At 40.5% G+C, this 15,793-nt stretch overlaps 1 protein-coding gene across 1 annotated transcript in view; it reads left to right on the forward strand.

Annotated features, from left to right (window-relative positions):
* Positions 1-3,052: 3,052 nt before the first annotated feature.
* mpp7a (membrane protein, palmitoylated 7a (MAGUK p55 subfamily member 7)) overlaps positions 3,053-15,793 on the forward strand; it is a gene marked incomplete at its 5' end in the record, with an annotated part of 82,979 nt that continues 70,238 nt past the window's right edge. The window contains 2 exons of the mRNA XM_035998315.1: positions 3,053-3,160; positions 12,854-12,934. Coding sequence (XP_035854208.1) covers positions 3,053-3,160; positions 12,854-12,934 — 189 coding nt within the window. The remainder of the gene's footprint in view (positions 3,161-12,853; positions 12,935-15,793) is intronic.

Raw genomic sequence — 15,793 nt, forward strand, 5'->3', positions numbered from 1 at the left:
TGATTGCAGTAGACATACAATTTTAAATAAAAGAAACACAACAAATTAAATGTAGTTTGATATTACTTTATATGTCTTCATACAAAAATAAAAACTTGCCAAAAAAAAGTGCCAAGCTTTGGCCAGCTTTCAAATACATTTAATTCAAGTATAAAACTATAAAAAGAGCTTTTACATTTAGCTTTAAAGTGCTGTACTCAGATCAAACAAAAAATACTGCTAAATGTGGTTTAAGGAGTACTTCAGCTACCAGGTTGACTGTTGAAATGTGAACTTGACTGGGCACATTGAACTTCCTAAAATTAGGCCCTTTCTTTTTAGAACTGTGGCAACTACAGTCCATTCAACAGAACTTTTGTGATGTGTCAGAATCACGTAATGGATACACATTTAGGTGTGTGTGAGTGTGTAACCAGTTCATAGTCCACCACTGGCTGGAATCTGTACATTCTTTTGCAGAAACAGAAGCTGGTCTACGTGTTTTGGAGTGAGCATGCTCCGCTGTGCAGTTACGATGTCTCCGGCAGTTGAGAACACTCTCTCTGACGCAACGGTGGGAGTTTAGAGCATTGAAAGACAGTGCATTAGACATTAGGAGGAGGTACTTTAGGTTGTTGTTCGTCCACGTCTTTAATGTTAATCTCTGGGTGATGCCGTACCATGTGAATTCTCAAGTTTGTGGTGTTTCCAAAATACTTAACTTTCGCTTTGCAAAGCCTGCATATAGCATAATTCCTATCAAGGTTATAAAAGCCGAAATGTGTCCAAACTCTGGCCTTCAATGAGGATGGAGCGTTCTCTTAATACATCCATGGGATGGAGCAGGTTGAATAATTCTTTCTGTGAGGTTTGCCATTGTTTGCGCCGACTAAACTACCTCCGCTGCACTCCTTCTTCTTCTGATTATGACAAGAGTGCCCAGGCGTCAGTGTGAATTCGACGCAGCACCATCTATGGGAATGGTGAGGTAATGTCATTTCAGGACAATGTCAAAACGAAGAAAAAAAAAAATATGAATCAATTTTTGGAATTCTATGAATCAATTTTGAATCATTAGAGTTTGAATCTCGATTCGAATTTGAATCGATTTTTTTTGCACAACCCTAGTCTTAGCTAATTATAGACAGTGTTGGGAGTAACGCGTTACAAAAGTAACGCAATTACAGTAATATATTCCTTTTTGCTGTAACGCAGTAATATAACGCATTACTAATTAAATTTCGGTAATATTATACTCGTTACAATCTCAGTAACGCGAGTTACAACTCATTTTAACGCAACATTTAGTGGTGCGTTTTTTTTTAAGAATTCACCAACACCATTCACCAAACATTTCTTCACAGGAAAAAAAAAAAAGCCGTATTATTTTCCTGTCGCTGTATTCGATGGTTGAGATGACTGCAGAGACAGATACATTTGCGAGATGGATATTATTTTCAGGAGTTATTATGCTGCGTTGAAGTGAGCTGTCCTGTTTCTGTTTCCGTGGTCAGAGCCAGAACCAGAGACGGTACGGACAGCATGTATGTCCCAACAGGTGACGGTACGTCAGCGGCTGACAGATATAAACATGTCGGGAATTAATGTTGAGGCTTGCTACACGTAAATATCATTGCATTTTTATCAGCCGTGGAGAGTAACTATGCCTGTACTGGAATGGCTTCGAAAGACGACCAAAAGCGTTTGTCTTTTACTGTGACCATTTACTGTTCAATATGTTGCAGTTTTACAAACAAGAAAGTGAACAACTTGAGCTTGATGGACATGTTGCATCTCAGTAAGCTAGCAAGAGTAGGCTACACAACAGACAACTTCCGTGTAGCCTACTTCAAAATAAAAGCACTTCCTGTGACGGTTCGCAGTAAAACTAAATTACTGTTAAATAAGGTTGTGTAGGCTACCTTTTCACAAATCAGCTGTAAATCAAGTAATATCAAATTAATAGTGAGTTTTAATCACACTATAATTGAACATTTCCTTTAGAGTGTTTTAACCTAAACAACATGAATTTCTTATTGAAGTGCTATAAACAAACATTTTACAACAATGCCGTACTTTTAATTGAGTATTTTCATTTTCTCCTACTTGCCTATTATACGTTTTACTTATCTATTTTGTATAGCTTTAGTTACTTTGCATATTTATATTAATTATACAAAATATGAATAATCTATGATGTATTAAAGTGGATAAAGAGGAGACTTTATTGATCCGGTGGTGAAATTCACAAGCTAGCTGCCAAATCAAACTTCCCCTGTTATTTTGGTGAAAGTAACTCAAAAGTAATGCAAAAGTAGTGTAACGCATTACAATTCAGAGACAGTAATATTGTAATATAACTAATTACTCTCAAATGACAGTAACTAGTAATCTATAATGTATTACATTTTGGAAGTAACTTGCCCAACACTGATTATAGACCTAAATCTAATCTTCCCTGTCTCTCTAAGATCCTTGAGAAGGTAGTCTCTAATCAGTTGGGTGACTTTCTACATAAAAATAGTTTACTTGAGGATTTTTAGTCAGGATTTAGAGTGCATCATAGCACAGAGACAGCACTGGTGAAAAACTACCTTCTAATTGCTTTAGACAAAGGACTTGTCTCTGTATTTGTCTAATTGGATTGTATTGCTGCATTCGACACTATTGACCATCACATCCTATTACAAAGGCTGGAGCATCTAATTGGCATTGAAGGAACTGCACTAAGCTGATTTAAGTCCTATGTATCAGATAGATCTCAGTTTGTTCATGTTAACGATGAATCCTTCATGCACGCTAAAGTTAGTCATGGTGTTCAACAAGGCACTGTGCTTGGACCAATTCTACTTCACCTTATATATGCTTCCTGGAAGCTGTACAGGTTTTCATACATTTGTGCTTGTAGCAGTGCACATGGGTTGTTGTGTGCACATTGCTCACACGTGTGTGTGTTTGCTTAGAGAGGCCTCGCCGTGGCCTCTGCAGTCCAACATTGACCTCATACCTCTCTCTCTCTCTCTCTCTCTCTCTCTCTCTCTCTCTCTCTCTCTCCTTCTCTCCTTCTCTCTCTCACACTGATGAACACAATTTGTCCTTTCAGATCCATGAACAGCTGCAGCACTACGAAGAGAGCAAGCCCGTCCCTGTTCTTGACAGCACTGCGGCTTTGGCCCATGAAGTAAGTTCTTTTTTTTGAAAGGAAGGTTTCCATTTATTTGGTTGCACAAACTGATGGGTGACAAATGAAATGAAAAAAACAACATAAAGTCTCATAAGCCGTTTTTACATATGAACTTGGGACATTGTCCAAGGGATACAGTCCCGACATAGTCCAGAGTTGTCCTTTCACACATGTAGCACACAACAAGGGATTGTCCGTCTCAGATGCGTTTCTCACTTACTGGAAATACTCCATTTGATTTAGGCGAGGGGTGACGCTGGGCAAAGCATGCCGCAGACTAGACATGACGCGGATTACACTGCGTCACAGAGCCGTTCGTAATTTGGTCATTAGTGTGGTGCAACGGAAGTATGTTGCCAGGATAAAGCCTTACATTCGGTGCATGGCTTATTTCCCCTTCTGCTATCCGTGTGTTACTGTTCTCAAAATCCCTTCGCTAAGATAAACAACAACAACTTCCAAGCTACACACTGAAAATGGCAAGTTTTGACGGAAATTTGGATTGTGCAATAAGGCAGACCTGCTTGATTCTTTCAGTGAATGATTGTAAAGATTTACAAAGAATATGTTTATGGCATTTACTATCTAACAGTGATGTGCTAGCATGTTTGCCCACTGTTTATGGAAAAAGCCGATAGATGGAGAGCCATCCTGCGATCCTGAGATCTGGTGACTGTGAAGGCCACAGCGTATGATTAACATCATCTTCATACTCATCAAACCATTCTGTGAGTGCTCGTGTCCTGCATGGAGGACTCTGCATTTGATGTGTTTCTCTACTCATTTATCTTGGGTTTTTTTCCTTTAATTTGTCACCCACCTACACATACATTGTCTTTTCTGTCTTGCATGGCCTGTCTTGTTGTTGTGTTTAAAAACCAAGCAAACGTGGTTTGCTTATACTCAAATCCAGAGAGACTTAGTGTTGAATGTTGAAACAGTTGAATGTTGTGCAGATTGAAATCGAAACTTCAGATCACAACTGACAAATGCCTCTTTATCGCGTTTTTCTGGACTCACTCACTGTTGCAATAACACTACACTGTTCCTCCTCTACACCCACCACCATTCTGCCGCCCACTCATTGCCCAAACATCTAGCCATACACCACAAAATTGAAACTCCAGTTCTGCAAGAAAACAGCGATAATTTTCCTAGGGCAGAAACTGGATGGAAAGGCCACTTATCCAGAGGAAAGCTGAAGATGGATGGGCACGCATGAAAGCAGCAGGCAAACTACAGATGATTGTGGCGTTGCATCATATAAACAGGAGTCAGGGGAAGGGTTAGATTAAATATTCACATTCAGAGTGAAGAAGCATCACGTATGGCCTGCAGTCCCTCTTCATTTGTTAACCTGTTAATGAGAAGTCATCACACAGACAATAATAGTACCAACAGCACTACTGATGATGGGTTTCTTCCATTGGCCCTGTACCTCTCGTCAAGCTGTGAAAGACATTTGTTCTGATTTGAGTAAACGTCCAGTGTCCATTTGTCACAGTATTGTTCATCTGCAATATTTATTGAAAGCCACGTGTGCATATAAGCATGCAACTGCCCCGCTCACATCTACTTGTGCACACACCCACACCTGTGTAAACCAAAGAACCGGCCTGGCATGGTGAGCGGAGAGGAGGAAAAGCCCTTTGACTGGTGTGTGGTTTTGTTTGAAATCCCCAGCTCTGTTTATTGTAATCAAAGGGCCTCTGACTATTCCACCCCTTCTAAAGAGCCCGCAGCCATACATCATCCTAATTAGTACCGAGTCAAGGGAAAGACGAGAGAAAGAGGGGCTGAAGTTTGTACAGTAGGGTTGAGGTAAAGACCAAGGAGGAGAGAGTCCAGAGTGTCCTGAGACCAGTGTTGGGCAAGTTACTGAAAATTAGTAATTAGTTACAGTTACTAGTTACTTCTTTTAAAAGTAATTTAATTACTTTACCAATTACTGTATATCAAAAGTAATTAGTTACTAGGAAAAGTAACTTTTAAGATACTTTTACGTTTGCTTTTTAAATGTAAATATGAACAGTACTGAACAGTCAAACACAATAAACATAATTTTTAGACCTATTTATTGTAATCAACAGGGCAGCAGGCCTTCAAATCAAGCAGTAGTACAAAAGTCCCTTTTAATACTTGAAACAAAATAACAACTGTCTCAGTCATTTAACAGTTGTTTTTTTTTACCACATTAGGCCCAATGAAATAAAAGTGATTGGCCTACAGTATACCTAGCAATCAATGTATTCAGCTCTGCCTGGCTTATCAGCTGCACTGCAGTCCGTGTAAAATCTAGCTTTGGTTGTTTACGTGGAGTGGCGCCTTCAGTATCCGTAGGGCTGGGGTCTTTCGCTACTAGCTTTGTCGAAGCGTGTTGCTTCAACAGGTGCTTCATAAGATTTGTGATGGCGCAGTGGATATGACACATGCCTTTGGTGTGGAGCAAGACACTTAACCCCTAGTTGCTCCAGAGGCGTGCGACCTCTGACATATATAGCAATTTGTAAGTCGCTTTGGATAAAAGCGTCAGCTAAATGACATGTAATGTAATGAATTGCTACTCTTAGATGTGGATAGGTTCTTTACACCTGCACATAAACAACTCACCACTACATTTTTGTCTTTAATTTCGACGAGCGAAAAGTAATGTCTGTCATATACGGTAGTTAGAATGCGCCTGCGCATATACTGTGACATATACGGTAGCACCCAAAACCTGTGTGTCGCTGCTCACTTGTTACTTGCATCGGGAGTTCAGAGTAAAGAAGACTAAATGATAAACTGCCTCCTTCGTTATCATTTTACAATGTCCATACTTCCAAGAGAGAAAGCTCATTCTAGCCATCGGCCATGCTGTGGTTTAATGCTCATGTTCAGTCCCTCTAGGATCTCGCGATGTCGCGATCGCACCAATTCACGCGAATTCAGCAAATCACCACGAATTTGGTGCGACTCGCAGTTTTGACCAATCATCGCAATGTTTCCGCAAATTTGACCAATAACCTGAAGTTTCCCGCGACTTCAGCCAGGTTAGGAAATTAACTAACCATGTAAAGATCTACAAGCCACTGACACATATGTTCAAATTTGATTCATTCAATACATTATTATTTTTTGTCTTAAATCCACCAGCCATTTTGATATTATACCAGCATTTGCAGCATCCTGAGCCTTTTTGGTAAGGTTACTAGGAAATCTCAGCCCAGAGTAGTTTTATTCTCCCCGAAACAAGTTTCCTTTTTATTTTTAAAGAACTATACAAAAAAAACTTTTTTTTGTATATACTTTTTGCAACTGTCACTGTCTCCTGCAACTTCATTGCAACAAACATACAAAAGACATCGCAACTTTTATCGCAATTCTTTACAAAAGCTCCTGCGAAATCAGGCATTTTGGGCCGCAACAATCTCAAAAAAAGGCTGCGAAATCCTGGAGGGACTGATTGTTCGATTGGTATATTATTGCGCCACCATAAGGTCCTGCGACGTTGGATCAGAAGCAGCTAAAGTAGGCCTATCTGTCTTCTTGTCTGCAAGCGTTCATTTTTCACAAAAGAGAGTAAGGCGAGTAACAAACTCATTTAAATTTCAGTAATTGTAATTGCGTTACTTGATGAAAAAAACATATTTAGTTACATGCTTGTTACCGCTAAAAGTAGTGGAATTACAGTAACGCGTTACTTTGTAGCGCGTTACTCCCAACACTGCCTGAGACTGTCACGAAATAAAGGCCGTCTTGTGGTCACAAGTGTCATTGGAGGAGCCATAATGTTCCATCCTGGAAGTTTCACACACGTCAATACAGATGACGCGATTCCCAAACCACCCGGGACCCTTAACCAAACCAGGATGTCCTGGTTTGAATCTGCAGGCACAATATTCTCAAATAGACATTTTATTGCTCCTTTTTCTGTCAGTGTGTTTGTCCTACCATACTGTTAATCCTGGCAAAGGACACTGCTAACCAGATAACACCAGAACAAGAATCCCACCAGATTCATGCGGCCAACAGAGTGTGAAGGATCACTCCTGTTTCTCTTTCCTAAGTCTTTGCTCTGCCTCCCCAGGTTCAGGCAAAAGGCCATAGACTGTTCAAGACACCCCCGACTATCTGCCTCCATCTTCCCTCCCCCTTACAGATTTTGTTTCTCATTCTTTTTGTCAAATTACAGACTTTCAAATGTACGCTTCCTGGTAAATGCCCTGCAAAGCGTCTCCTCGGGATTATCAGGTATCGGAATAAATCCCAGAGATGGTGTATCAAAGCATCTTGTAGCACACCACAATCCTGAGTCCCCCTTCCTTGGCTAGTCAAAAAAAAAAGAAGAAAAACTCCCAACTCGGAGCTGTGCAGTGTATTTTTGAAGCGGATTGTTTTTCACCCGTGTCACTGCTCCAAATGAACGCTATTGAAGTGGTGGCTGAGGACTGAAGGGCAATGGGAGAGATCTACAGTTAAATGAAATTCATTTCGGGCTTGGGTTTCGGGTAATGGAGGCTTAATTTATTGCCTAACATAAAATGGCACTTCAACCCCCATCTGCCCCCCGGCTGCACTGTCTAGCACACACAGCAGGTGACTGCCACTGCTCAAACAAACGAGCACCGCCTGAAACATGAGCGATACTGGGCTCAGGAAATAGGTACTGTATTACATACATATAAAGATATGTCGGTGGGTGACTGCACATGCCTTTATGGATGTGCTTACACGTTTATCACTGCACACAGTTTCCCTCCAGCCCTCATTAAGCCTGAAATAGAAGCACTCTTGCCTCATTGAGGAATGTGAAATACCACAACTTTAATCAAAAGGGGCAAATCAGCCTCACACGTGAACCAGCTCGATATATGTTCCAGTCTGCCAATCCAATCAGTCTCTATCAATCCTGTCGAGAATCTACAAACACCACTTCAACAGTAAGCCGAATGCCAGCCCATTGTTCCAGATCACTGTCCATCGCTTAAACTGAGACTGTATGTCCCTGTGGCTGACACGTATCCTTCTCCCCTAAATAACTCTTTTTCCTTTTCTGGCCAACTTCCCAACATCTTTATTCTCACCAAAATACCTGCTGTTACTTGGGAGGACCACTGGGTGCCATCAGAGGGCACTGGTCTGCAGTCCATACTTACAGAGAGAGAGAGAGAGAGAGAGAGAGAGAGAGAGAGAAGGTCCAATATCTTGAAGATATGAATACAAATTAGACCAATGACCATCAGAATATGACCCAGTTACTGTTTGATAAGTATTTCATTTAAGAACTTAAAGTTGTAGTGCTCCAAATTTTAATTTAAGGACCAACAACGATAACTAAAACCTTTTAAAAGGCCATTTTCTGTGTGTAGCTTACCTTTTTAGATTGGCCAGTGTATTGTCCCACTTTCAATAAAATTCCTCTTCCCAACATTCTTTATCTACTTTTCTCTTAAAGTGGTAACTTTGTACTTGTAGTGAACTAAAGTGGTAACTTTGTACTTGCAGTGAACTCCACAGCCATTTTAATAAAAAGGCTCCACATTATTGGATGTAATTATCAGCTGTAACTCCTTTATCGGAACGATGATAATGATTTATTTTCACATTTTTTAGAGGACAATATATCGGCCCCTGTCTTATGCATTAAGGTCAACTGTCCATGGCATAGACTTATGATATAGGCCTACCCAAAACAGCATGCAACATTTTACTTCACTGATTGAACTTTAGATTCCTTTTGCAGCTTTTGTTTTCTCATTGTTTAGCTTAATTTTCTTCTTGTCTGTCCCATTGTTATCCTCACATTCAAAAGAGAGGCTTTTGCTTTCCATACATAACTACTGAGTCTAGGGTTCAAGCTGTAAATAAGCACACCCGCAAGTTATTATCATTGGTTAAAATATAATAAGTTATAATAGCAACGGCATCTTAAATATTTCCATTTTAAATATGACCCCATTGAAAATACATTTGGATTGAAGTCACTTTAATAAACAGTTATTTATTCTGAAACTTTTAAATTTGATTATTTGCATGAGAGAAATTCATCCATTCATCATTTCCTTTTTAATTTCATTTTTCTGAGAGTGTGAACGCCAGTATTTAGACCGTGACACTTTAAACACTTTATTGAAACCTATAAAATATAATAATAGGAAAACATCTTTGTGCAGGACTTTTTCAAATCAGATCAAAATGCTGTATGAAAATGAATCCAGGTGGAACGCTTGCTGTAGTCAACCAATGTATTATTGATCACAATAAAACATATAAAATAATAAATGGAGCCAAAGTGCATTTTATCCATCATATGAAATGGATGGCTGAGATCAGATTTTTCTAAATATAAGGTCAGTAGTTTTAATATGTTTTAATATAAGCACTTTGAGAAAAGGTGAACTTGATGTATTGGCAGTTATACATCAAAGCAGTGAGCCCTTAGCCGTTCAGGGTCAAGGGAGAGCTATAAACCGACATGCTGGGATCAAACTTATCTAAACACTGCAGTGCCTGCCATGACATTTAACAAATGAAATAAACAAAGTCTCAAAGGAGACGGCATCATTTTTTAAAAATTTTTCTTTTTGCCCCCTCCCTCATTCTCTGTGAAGGTCTGAGGATGGAAAATAATGACTCTAACATGGAAGCATGAAGGTAGAGAGCAGAGGGTGCTGTCAAACATGGCCCATCTGTCCTCTATGCTGAGTTATGGGGCAAGGTGCTTTAATAGGACATTATGAGAGACTGGAAATTTACAGTCCTCTGTCTTTCTTTGTCTCCCTCCCTCGCTGTAAACAGCTTGGGGATGAGATGATAGATGACGGTGTGTCAGAGCAGGAGATTTTACCCCTCTAAAGACCCCGACCCTGACTCCCCTTTATCTCTACCTTTCTCTCCTCCTCCTTCTCTCCTCTAATTTGATCATCTGTGCTATCTCTTTGTTTTGTGTCTTCATCTCTACTTTTCCACATTTTTGGTTTTTCTTACACTTCTTCCATCTCCCTTTGACCTTACGCTTTCAGATTCTATTATTCTGGTTAAAAAAAAAAAAAAAAAAGGTGAAGTAATGCAGGTTTGACAGAGGTTCAGCTAGAGTAACCTTGACCACTGTGACTATTCATTAGCATGGTCGCTCTCCCTGGGGGGGAGGGGGGGGGGGGGGAAGGTCAAAGCTAATGGAAATAATGAAAAGACCCCCCCCCCACCACCCCCTACCCCTTCAGCCACAAGCACATGTTCCTGTCTTGGGGTGTAGTGACATAGCGTCCTCCCTAACCCTAGTCTAACTCCTGGGCCCCTGCCTTTACCTCTGCCTCACCTCTGTTCCCTCATTCCTGCACCCCAGGGGTCGTTAGTCAAACACACTGTAGGTTTTCCCAACCTCTGTCATCGTCTGCCTTGAGAAGAACACTGCATTTTGGAGAGATTTTCCAGTTCAACTTATCTGTTAGGTGATGACAACAGAGGCACCAAAATGATCTATATGTCCCCTTCATGCTTCTTTGCTACACTTGCTTCATGCTAACCCTTTGACCACACACAATTGGTGCTGACGTGTTAATGGCATGTAGCATTTTCCCACTGGAAGTAAAACTGACCTTTTTTGTTTTTAATGTTTGTTTTTATCATTAACTAACATTTTATCCATTGTGAGGGGATTTGTAACCATAAAAGGTCTGCTTATTGGAATAGACAACTGATTGGCAGTTCGCTTATCTCCTGTTCAGCTGTTTTATAATAATAATAATAATAATAATAATAATAAACTTTATTTGGGTAGCACCTTTCATACAAGAAATGCAGAACGTGCTTTACCATAAGGGAAAATAGACAGAATGAACATAAAAAAGAGATAGAATGCCATAATTAATGGAGAGGAAGATGGAAAATCAAACACATTTGATAATAAGTACAAATAAGATGAGATAAAATACAAAGAATGCATAACATAATATGTCAAATAAAACCCACTGAATAATAATAATAATAATAATAATAATAATAGAAATACAGTTAAACATTAAAATCACTACACATATTTGCATCATGCACATGTAAATTTTTAAGATTTATTTATATTATTTGTCATTTCTGTTGTTATTACAGCAAGTGATTTTATCTGTTTATGTAACCGAAAATCACAAATATTGTCTCTGAAGACTTTACAGTCTGCACAAAATATGTCATCCTCTATACTTCGACTGCCAATTTGGATAAGTTTTTTAACCGTATTTTATGTCAGTTTTGTATGTCATACAAACAAAACGTGGGACAAGTTCTCATTTTATTAACGAATGATTGTTTTCATTTTTGATTAATCTACCTATAAAATGTACAGGGAAAAATGCCGAAGCTCACTGATGTCTTCAGATTGCTTTTTTAGTCTGAGCAACAGTCCAAAACAAATTACATTTTCAGTGATGTATGTACGGCAATTTGCTTGAAAATACACATAGCATAATGTACAGTATGGCCAATATGTACATGCATGCTCACACACCATACATACAAGAGAAGAAACATGACAGTGCATGTGTGTGTGATTTTCTCTATGACTGTCAGCTGTCCCTTCACATCCCAGCCTGTGATCTCCACTGGTCCTCTTTGCGTAGCCGTCATTAGCTCCTTATCCCAGCTCAGTACAAGCAGGTCTTTGTGTGCGACGGCTCGCCTCTCCTCTCCACACTCACACCACGTCCAGGAGGCTCTTCCATAAATCAGAGCGCACACGGAGGAGCGTGGCCTGGGCTTTAGAAGCAGAGTCACTCGTCTCCGAGCTATCAGCCATTTATCATGAAAGTCCAGCGCTGTCCCACTGCTCAGAGACGCTCTCACAGCTCCCATTGTTTGCAAGAGGAATGGAGTGATTTTCATTAAAAAAATAATCCTACTGAATAGTAGATTTAACAAAGAGGAAAAATGGCAACATGTGTGAATTCTAGGCCCTATGTCAAGAAGTGACCTTGCCTCCTATTAAGATGCAACTAATTTAGGGAGGACCCAGTACCTTTATGAGACAATACTTTTCAAAAAAACTCCTGAAACAACCTCCTTTAGCTTAGCCACAGTAATTCTGTAAATTGTCCTTGGGTTTCATGAAAGGCGCTATATAAATACAAGTTATTATTATTATTAATACTAAAAAACTGGGCGTATAAATGAATTTACGGAATTTACTAACATGGTCCCCCCCCCTGTCTGTTGTACTCTGTATTGTAATGTCTGATGAGTTTGTGGTCTTGTGTTGTATGTGTATGTGGCTTGATTGTTTTGTCAGAAAAAAAGAATAAAAAAGAAAGAAACAAGATGCTCCTAATATAGCACAATATCACCTTTCCTGTCCAGTTGGCCCCCGTTGGTTGGGGCTGCCTGAAAGTACAGCCAGTACCCTTAGGTGAACAACTGTACTTTTTTTACACATGCTTTTGAAGGGGTTACCTCACTGGTTCACACTGCCCTACTGGGTACAGTAGTTTCCATTAGATGTATCTCTGTTGATCTTCATAAGTAATATAATCAGTTTTTACCTCAAGTCAGTAGATGAAATAAGGCTTAGAAAAACAAGACGGTAATCATCAAAAATAATAACCTCTACAGGCGACTGTGGGATTTTTAAATGTCCTATCAGCATATTTAATAGCCTTCCCTGATTGATCGTATATATTTTAAATGCATTTGTGTGAACAATCTTTGTCTTCTCCTCTTTAGTTGTCTGAAGAGCTGGAAGGGAAATCAGCCAACGGAGAAATCAAAGAGCTTCTCAAACTCCTGGCCAAACCCCATGTGAAGGTGAGTTTGGCACCTATTCTTCATTACAATCTATGTTCATTTTATATTCTGCAAATGTTAAGAAACTACAAGCACATATCCGGAGGACCACAGTATTGTCTTAAAAAAAGAAATAGTATTTGGCTCGTATTCCCATTGATGTCATCACACACTGTGCATCACTGTTTATTCAGTGCTGGCATTAAATTGATGGGATTATCATGGCGACAAAAAAACAATATGGTGCTGAGATCCAGGCCATGCTTTTTCTTCTCTTCTTGTCTTCTTGGCTGTGGCCTCTGGCCTTGTTAGCCAGACACAGACAGCTACAAAATGAATTTACACGTTCTTTTTTTCAAATGCACAACTGGCCATCCATCAGGCCGTGCAGGTGTCTCAGCCAGACAGAGCTGCCTTTGCAGAAGGAGAGCTGGACGGGCTCCTTTTTTAATGCAATTGTCATGCTTATAGGGGTTCTGCCAGAAACAACAGCTCAATATGAAGTCCTCTACCAATACCACACACATACACACACACACACACACACATACACACACACACACCAGTTACGTAGGCGAACGTTATGACTAGCGATTGTTATAGATAACATTAGCAGTTAGCTAAGGTGTAAAGTGTTCCAAGCGCCCCAAAAAGATCAGACATACAAGTCAGATTAACATGTGGATTTTTAAATGTCTATGCTAGTGGTGTCATGATTAATTACTTTAATGAAAACAATACAGTTATATACATATTAGTCCCGCTTTGCCAGATCTTCCTCCACAGCGCTGCAAAGGAGGGTCTGGCTAGTCAACACAGCATTCCGGGATGGGAGAAAAACCTGCTCCGGTTTATTGGCATTTCTTTAAACCAATCACAGTCGTCTTGGGCGGCGCTAAGCTCCGCACGGAGCCGCTGCAAAATAGTCTCAGGAAGGAACTTGTTTTGGTGGAACATGTGTACGTTCAAAAGTTGTTTTAGTCGTGTAACAGAAAACTCAGATTGGACAGATAGTCTAGCTAGCTGTCTGGATTTACCCTGCAGAGATCTGAGGAGCAGTTAACCATAGTCCTCATGAATCCACCGGAGTTTAGAACGCCAACACAAAGAAAGAGAAAGGAAATGGACATCGGCGAAAAGACATGCATCCGGCGGAATTTCCTGCGGCACCGGAGCAATCCCAGAAGTGGAACGTCATGGATATGGACTATATACATATAGAAAGACTGACCGGTACAGTAGATGTACAGTTACACAAAGTAAGGCATGATAATGGGGTCTTAATTGAGTTCACCACACTTCACCAGCAATCAACACACAGAATCCCACATAGAGACATGATGGTGGTTACACACTCAAACACACACTCACCCAGCCACTATCCCGAAGACAAAACGGTCGCAATCTATCACAACCTTGCTCTCCTACTTTGCTACGTAGGGACGTTATGATCTCCTTTGTCTCTGTCAACCCTGAAGTAAAATGCGCCGGCAAATGATCCCTGCGCTCGCCATGAAGCATGCCTGTGTCAGAGATCCTGCGTTTATTATTTTAATTGCGCTTACAGCGAAGGTATTTGGCATGGCAAGGGTCAATCCATCAAAAGGCAGAGCTCATGAAAGTCATCGATCAGGAACCTCAGCAACTTCCACTGATGAAGTGAGGAGAGGTGGGAGAAGGCAGGAGACGGGTCTGTGGTTCAGGTACACACACACACACACACACACACACACACACACACACACACACACACACACACACACACACACACACACACAGGCCAATACAATATCCTGCCCTCTCATGTATGTGGTTATAGACATGGATCTAGGATATCCCTTGTTAGATGTTTTGGTGTTTACAACTTAATTAAGTTAATATTATACATTTTAGGAAGTATCATAATTAACTATGGTATGGAGTGTCCCACCCCCTCTAAATTAATGTGATGGATTCTGATATTTTTAGATCTGTTTAGGGTGACATTCATATGTGGAATGAAATTGAATAAGAATAAAAGTATTGGCAGGTGGACTTTGATTTTAATCGTTGGAGTGCCTGCACTTATTCCTCTTCTGACTAAACAGGAGCTATGACCACTGCAACTGCCAAGGCAGATTCTTCAGCCCCAGAGTCGATCTTAAAGCCCTTGCCCCAACCCCAGCTGACCATCCAGCAATTTAATGCCACCTGAAAATCTTGCGTTTTGCTGACCTTTAGTGCTTGAACTTCTCACCTTTGCTGTAATGATGTAGGAGTGTACCCCAGGGTGTGTCAACACGCTTGAAACTTTCAAGCAGAGAGAGGCCAACGAAACTTGCTTTTATTATTTATTATAGGGCTGAACGATTAATTGCATTTGCGATAATATCGCGATATGTTAAAACGCGATTTCCTAATCGCAAAGGCTGCGATTTGGTCACATGACTCGCGAGAGCAAATCAGTCTGCACTCCGCAGAAAAAGCATCAACTAGCACGCTAACGCTACGCCGTACCTTGAGCTGATTTCTGTCATTCAAATACGTGCAGTTAATGGATACAGACACGCAGAACTGAAGGCTCGGTTGGCAACTATTAGCTAGCTCTGATTAGCGGTTAGCTCCGGTTAGCGGTTAGCTCCGTTATAAAGATATGGAGTGGAGGAGCTGCCACTGAGAGGGGTAACAACCAGACTGATAAATGACGTTTGGGGAGCTTTCACAGCAGCGTGGCCGCGGTGTTTCAACAGTTTTATTAGTACAGTTAATCCCACGGCAAGAACACCAGCAACATGCTAACGTAACGATAGCCTCTCTGCACTCGGCAGCACGCAACTTCACGAGGGGGAGGGGCTGGAGGCAGCTCCTCTCTGTGCACTGTAAAAAAAAATACACTGTTGT

This window comes from Sander lucioperca, chromosome 23 (assembly GCF_008315115.2).
Source record: "Sander lucioperca isolate FBNREF2018 chromosome 23, SLUC_FBN_1.2, whole genome shotgun sequence".
NCBI classification, from domain to species: Eukaryota; Metazoa; Chordata; class Actinopteri; order Perciformes; family Percidae; genus Sander; species Sander lucioperca.